Source organism: Coregonus clupeaformis, chromosome 37 (genome assembly GCF_020615455.1).
Source record: "Coregonus clupeaformis isolate EN_2021a chromosome 37, ASM2061545v1, whole genome shotgun sequence".
Classification (NCBI taxonomy): Eukaryota; Metazoa; Chordata; class Actinopteri; order Salmoniformes; family Salmonidae; genus Coregonus; species Coregonus clupeaformis.
In genome coordinates, this window is record NC_059228.1 from 20527385 (window position 1) to 20534652 (window position 7268).

The 7268-nt window shown below is 41.8% G+C and overlaps 1 protein-coding gene across 2 annotated transcripts; it reads right to left on the reverse strand.

Moving 5' to 3' along the window:
• Positions 1 to 842: 842 nt before the first annotated feature.
• Positions 843 to 5907, reverse strand: LOC121553483 (cyclin-dependent kinase 1). 2 transcript variants are annotated; one of them, XM_041866612.2, is made up of 8 exons: positions 5767 to 5907; positions 5206 to 5248; positions 4673 to 4829; positions 4319 to 4442; positions 3388 to 3558; positions 1876 to 2039; positions 1461 to 1602; positions 843 to 1204 (listed from the first exon to the last, which is right to left on the reverse strand). In XM_041866612.2, the coding sequence occupies exons 2-8, from the start codon at positions 5240 to 5242 to the stop codon at positions 1091 to 1093; spliced, it is 909 nt and encodes a 302-aa protein (XP_041722546.1). In that variant the 5' UTR covers positions 5243 to 5248; positions 5767 to 5907; the 3' UTR covers positions 843 to 1090. The 2 variants fall into 2 exon arrangements, with proteins under 2 accessions (XP_041722546.1, XP_041722547.1); XM_041866613.2 differs by lacking the exon at positions 5767 to 5907 and adding an exon at positions 5570 to 5751.
• Positions 5908 to 7268: the final 1361 nt, after the last annotated feature.

Sequence of the window (7268 nt, forward strand, 5' to 3'; positions counted from 1 at the left end):
TGAAGGAGCATGTATGACATCGAGTAGAACCAGGCAGGATGCACACAAACGTAATTTCGGTTTGGGAATATATGCGACTGTCAAGAAATGCATTACAACTTTGAAACAAATGCAGTGTAGGTTGGCCAACTAAAACTCGCTCTAAAAAGGAATCTAACAGAGTTTCCTTCTACCAGCCAGACAAAATACTAAATCGGAGGAACTGGTTAGTTTTTTATTCCAGCATAATACATTTTCTTACTCCCCCTCTTAAAACAAATTGTTTGATCCTGGTTTTAAACAAGTCTAGAGGAAGGATTATGTTAAACCCTGATACGGTATTGTAGTATATGAAGATTATGACTTTGTTAATGTTTTTAAGTGGAACCTGAGGGGATGTTTATTTTAGCTCAAAGAGAGCCGTTTTTAGTGCGACGCCACATAGGACAGTAGAAGGAGCCATTTTGTAGTGACACCCCTGTTGGTTGGAGACAGGTGATTGGACAGTAGAGGGAGCCACCCATATCTTGGGAAGATTATATATACTGGGTAAAAAACGAAGAGGTTAGAGCGGCCATTGCAATCTGGGACGCCGCTCTCCGGGTGGTCTGGACATCCGTAAAATCATGCTGGAATCTTGTGATATGAATAAAACTTATGATCAAAGGTTCAGTATGAGCGGACTCCTTTGTTTATCAGCAATAATGACTAGCAACTTTGACTCGACACTACAGTATGATTTGCAAAAAATTGAAATATCCACTTTTGAAAGCATTAAACTGAACGCAGGAATCCTGCAACAAAGTGACAGATTAACAGTTATTATTCCCCAATTAAAAAAAAAAACATACACAATTTAAAAGTATGGGATCTAGAAAAGTGCACTTTATTGAAAATATACTACTTTTGAATGTAACCTTTAGTACATGTTACTTTAGATCCAAACCGGTTTCATATTTTTTTTAAACATTATTTACAGCATAATTATTAATTTTACCAGTAGATAGAAAAAGGACAAACAAAGGAAAAAAACATACAAAAAAACCAGACGATCAATACGCTTCCATAATTGTACTCTTTTTCAGGTCCTTTGAGTCAAGCTGTGAGGCGTTTACATCTTGACCATGCTGGCAGGTAGAGTGGTTTTGTCCAGGTCGTCAAAGTATGGATGGCTCATAGCCTGTCTGGCAGAAATCCTCTTGGGTGGGTCATAGATTAGCGTTTTCTTTAATAGAGGAAGAAATAATGTTTCACTTCATAACCTTCTACAGAAGGTGGGACATGGTCATTTTTATGTGTATCCTAAAGGCTACTGCTGGGCTGATGGAACAATAGGTCACTTCAATATCACTAATACTATCCAAAACAGAAACACAACCAGCCCCTTGAAAAAGACACATGTGCACTGGGCTTCTACAGCAACAATGTTTCATAATGAATCAATCTAAATAAAAACAAGGAGAATGGTGAAATCATCTTACAGCGAGCAGATCAATGCCGTTCTTGTCCAGGTTCTTCACCATGGAAGACAGGTTCCCAGACTTCCACTTGGGAAACGTGTTCTTGTAGTCAGGCAGAGACTCCACCTCTGGCCAGATGTCATTGTTGGGAGTACCAAGGGTCCTGAAACAGGAGGAGACAACGATGCTTGATATATACTTCATTCAAGACAATGCTGTATGAACATCATGGAGCAATTATCTCTGTGTTGACTGTCTAACTTGTCTGTGTCAATTATTTTAAATGGCTCGTTGCCCATGACAGATCAATCAAATGTTCTAATCTATGATCAAAGATCTACATTGTTTACAACAAACTTATTGATTAACCAATCTAGATGTTGCTAGTAGTAGGATTGGTTATATTACAGATGTGTATACTCGTATGCAAATATACCTGAAGATCCTGAAAAGCTGGTCAATCTCTGAGTCTCCATGGAAAAGTGGTTTCTTTGTGGCCAACTCTGCAAAGATGGTCCCAATACTCCAGACATCCACAGGGGTGGAGTACCGTGGGGCCCCCAGCAGCACCTCAGGAGCCCTGTACCACAGTGTCACAACCTGGACACAGACAAATGATGCCATTAATCTACGTGTGCATACACACCCCTTATGATAGCCTAACTTTACATGTGTGTCTGCTAATTAGTGATGTGCAGTTCAAGAACGATTCATTCTTTTTGAACAACTTTTTACTAACTCGAGAGTCACGACTAATTATTCAGAGTAACTCGTTCATTTTAGTTTGTTTCGTTTGACCTACTGGTCGCCATCAATTCTACAGTAGGATTAATATGCGCTCCTCCGCCTCAGTGTCTCCGGAGACGTGCTCCGACCAGCAACTGTCTATCATGTGCGCCAGGGAAAATAGATCATGATGAAGGCAGCATAGAGGAGAAAAATACATGTTTAGAACTGATAACTGATCGCAAGGCGCAAGAATTAATGCTATTAATTGATTATTGAATGTTAACTCGATGGACACAGCTATGTAGAACCAAAAACATACACAGCCTGCCTTTGCTCAACACCCGAACTCGAGAACGAATCATTTGGCGGGGCTGCTGCAGTTCGCTAACGATATTGTGCTAATCTCTCCGTCAAACAGTGTCATTCCGCCAAGAGTCAGTTCACAATCTATTCCGGTTGCGGCCACAACTAAAACTCATTTAAAAAGGTATCAGTAAACAATATTTTTTGTATGCCTAGCAATTTACATTTTAGTCATTTAGCAGACGCGCTTATCCAGAGCGACTTACAGTTAGTGAGTGCATACTCCCCCCCCCATACTGGTCTCCAGTGGGAATCGAACCCACAACCCAGGCATTGCAAGCGCCATGCACTACCAACTGAGCTACACGGGACTAAAGCACACCACGTGTCTAAAGCACACCTTTATAAGTCTCAGTCACAAATGACCGGTCCAATAACAAGCCCCTATGGTGAACGAGAGGCTTGTAGAATCATGATTCTTTCAAGTTTTTTTGTTCATCGTTCGCTGGTTGGAGGTCCTGCGAGCTCTGGGCATTACTGAACGAAGTTAGTCGAAGGATTTGTTCTTTTGACTGAACGAGTTGAAAAGATCAGAGTCAGTAAAAAGAGCCTAATTTCCCATCACTGGGCTCCCGAGTGGCGCAGTGGTCTAAGGCACTGCATCTCAGTGCTTGAAGCGTCACTACAGACCCCCTGGTTCGATTCCAGGCTCTATCACAACCGGCTGTGATTGGGAGTCCCATAGGGCGGCGCACAATTGGCCCAGCGTCGTCCGAGTTTGGCCGGTGTAGGCCGTCATTGTAAATAAGAATTTGTTCTTAACTGACTTGCCTAGTTAAATAAAGGTAAAATAAATAAATAAAATAAACTACTGCTAATGATCTTTGGAAATTAACTATGTGGTGTTATGTCTTACCTCGTGGGTATATACCCGGACTGGCACCCCGAATGCCCTGGCCAACCCGAAGTCTGCCAGCTTGATCACTCCCTTGTTGTCAATCAGCAGGTTCTGGGGCTTCAGGTCTCTGTGGAGGACCCTTCTACAGTGGCAGAACAGGATGCCCTCCAATATCTGGTACAGATAGCTCTGGATGGAGGGGAGATAGTAGCAGAGGGTTAAATTTCACCTACTGGCGAGAAACACTTTACAGTCCGATACAACTTGGACTAAAACACTAAGTTGGTATACCATAAAACTTCAATGAATAGCCCAGGCGTTTATTTGCTTCAATCACTGAACACAACCGGTGCTTATTAGAGACAGGCTTCTAGTTGAGCAAGGCTTCTATTTTCAACAGTAGTGTGCCATCTGAAAACCCATTGTGCTCTAGGAATTTGTCAAGCTAGCCTGTACTAAAAGCGAAGTCAGAGGCCCTACTGTCATTCACAGTGGTGTTAGATCTCCTTTACTTTCACCCTGATCATTATGCAGGAATATCAGAGCTGTATCCATGGTAACCTTGTCAACAAATCATTTAGACCCAGTGTTTATTTGCCAAATGTGTACCGATGCCCGGCTATTAAAAGGAACAGGCGGCTATTTGAGACTTAGCGTTTAATTTAAGTTTTTAAGGTACTCAGTAGTATCAAGAGGGGCGGCAGGTAGATTAGTGGTTAAGAGCGTAGTGCCAGTAACCGAAAGGTCGCTGGTTCTAATCCCTGAGCCGACTAGGTGAAAAATCTGTAGATGTGCCCTTGAGCAAGGCACTTAACCCTATTTGCTCCTTTAAGTCGCTCTGGATAAGAGTGTCTGCTAAATGACTAAAATGTAAGAGCAGATAGTGAAAAAAGTGATCCAAACAAGGTTGTGTGCATCATGACTGCCATACCCTCAGTGGGGTCCATACCTTCACAAGCATGGGGTCCATGTACTGGCCCGAGGGGATAGAGTCTAGGTATTTCTTCAGGTCCATGGACAGGAACTCAAAGATGAGGTACAGTCTGGACTCCTGCATCAGCACATCTAGAAGCCTGTTTGGATACAAAACACACGGGAAACGTATAAACATAGGCTATTTGTTTATGTAGACATATGATGTAGACATATGATATGACAAATGCCAGACTTGCCCTGGCCTTTTCAGCATAATGATGTGTCTGAGCTTTGAACTGATAACAGGAATCACATGTCTACTTCTCTTGCTGTCTGGCAACTGTAAACACCTTAGGAACCCCACAAACACAAACAGACTGTTACATACTGTACAACATTAGGGTGTGCTAGCTCTTTGAGCAGAGAGATCTCTCTAACAGCTGTGCTTGGCACTCCCTCCTCCTCACTCTCCAGGCGGATCTTCTTCATTGCCACCACCTGGCCTGTCGACTTGTGTCTGCCTTTGTACACCACCCCATAGGTACCTGGAAATCACAGGTACAATAATTATTTACTATGGTGTGTAGCTAGTAGTTAACTTGATGAATTAGGTATAGTGAATAGGTTGTCATAACAAAAGGATGTGCCACGGGGCGGCAGGTAGCTTAGTGGTTAAGAGCGTTGTGCCAGTAACCGAAAGGTCGCTGGTTCTAACCCCCGAGCCGACTAGGTGAAAAATCTGCCGATGTGCCCTTGAGCAAGGCACTTAACCCTAATTGCTCCTGTAAGTCGCTCTGGATAAGAGCGTCTGCTAAATGACTAAGAAAAAAAAAATTCAAATGACATGCACACAAATCTAGATAGCGCAGACTCCGAATGGAGTTTTGGGAAAAACAAACCAAAGTTGAAGACATAACTTACCCTCTCCGATTTTCTCTATTTTCAAGTAATCTTCCATTGTTCCCTGAAAAAACAACAGGCTAGGTTAGCTACAAAACAAACCTTTCATGCCATTTCAAATGAACGACAGGTCAAAATAGCCAACTGGATGTGTGTTTGTTAGCATTAACGTTAGCTGTGAAACATCGTGTGAACTGTCTATCTTAAAAGTGATAGGAAATTAAGCTTGCAGTTAGCGAATGTGAAAAGAATAGCTAGCTAACGCGTTAGCTGGCTAACAGTTAACATTTCGGTAGCTAGCTAGCCAACTAAACAAGATAGACATTACATTAGCTAGCATCATTATTCGATAGTAAAAGCTAGAAGAAAAAAAAACAGGCATTACTTTGTGACATGTGATGTGACACCTTATTAGTAATAATTTCCAATATCCTTGTTTTTACACGCTGTGCAAACGTTTCCCTCAATGCTAGCGAGCTAAATTGTAAATTTCATGATGACAACTGCTACAATACAATCGACCAAATAAACCTTATAACTACATGTACCTAAAAAAGGTGACACATGTACATATATAACTACCTTCCAATTTCGTTGTGTAACTTGACTGTAGCTACGTTAACTAGCTAGGTGAATGCGTGGTCGGGTGGAAAATGAAGGTGGCTCTCTTGCAGTCAGCTACAGTACTGGGTGGGTGCATTCTTTTCGAATTGGCCGCGGCGCTTCAGGGCTTTCAAAACCAAGCAATCACGTCGCTCGATGCCTTTCAAAAGCGCCAATCGGGAGGAGGCCAGCTCGAAGCGGGATTTGATGGTTTAAAGCGCGGCGGGTGTCGGGAAATGTTTTTGGATTAATAAATAATTCTGATTTTTTGGGAATGTACCATAATTTGCCTGATTATTGAAAACCAGTTTTCACTCAAAAGCATTTTGTCAGACATTTTACAAAAGTCAATTTTGGTTAAACTTAAAATCGTTTGAAATTTTACATTTTAGTCATTTAGCAGACGCTCTTATCCAGAGCGATTTACAGTTAGTGAGTGCATAATTTTTTCTTCATACTGGCCCCGTGGGAATCGAACCCACAACCCTGGCGCTGCAAGCGCCATGCTCTACCAATTGAGCTACACGGTACACAAATGTAGATTGGTTACCAGTATATGCATTAATAGTTTAAAAAAAATTTTTTTAATAATCATCCCTAGCCATAGTAATAGCAAATATTTTTTATAACTAACCTCATTGTTCTATCTGTGGTAATAGGCTACTGCTACAATATCCATGTAGGAGCCATTTTGGCCTACTTTAGGCCTATGGTTGTTGTGTTGTTGTCTAAACCTATGGCAGGATTAAACAGATGAGTGTTCAGATAAGATTTACTTGGGTCCCAGCCCATGTGGGTGTGGAGGGGAACGAGGCAGTAGATGAACAGGCTAAACAAGCACTTAGTAGTGGGGATGTTGATGTTGAAGTTTCAATGAGCAAGGCAGAGGCAAAAAGACTGATACATACAGTGATGGTGCAGAGATGGCAGGAGCAGTGGAATAGAGATAAGGGAAGGCATTTATTTCAAGTAGGGGAGGGGAGGATGGCAGGAAGGTACAGAAGAGAGGAAGCAATTTTTACAAGATTAAGGGTGGGACACAGCCAGTTGAATAAGACATTAAATGTGATAAGAAAGCCTCCAACAGGAAAGTGTGATTGTCAGGAAACAGAGACCGTGGAGCATGTATTGCTACAGTGTGGGCAGTATCAGAGGGAAAGAGAGAGGATGAGATCTATCTAGTATGAGGGAGAAGGGGATACAGGAAATTAGTTTAAAGAGTATATTGAGTAGAACGTCATTAGATATAGTGTCAATAAAAATAAAAAAAACGTTTTTAAGAGCAACGGTAGGATTTAGTTTCTCCCTGTCTCTGGCCACACTCTAGGACAGTAGGTGGCAGTAATGCACCATAACGTTGGATGCCAACCGCCGATAAACCCCACTGAAGAAGAAGTGTTGTTGTCTATTTAGTTTGTCTGTCTCAGTCAATGATTGTGTATATGAAGGTCTTAGTACATTCCACATAATTTTTTTACAGT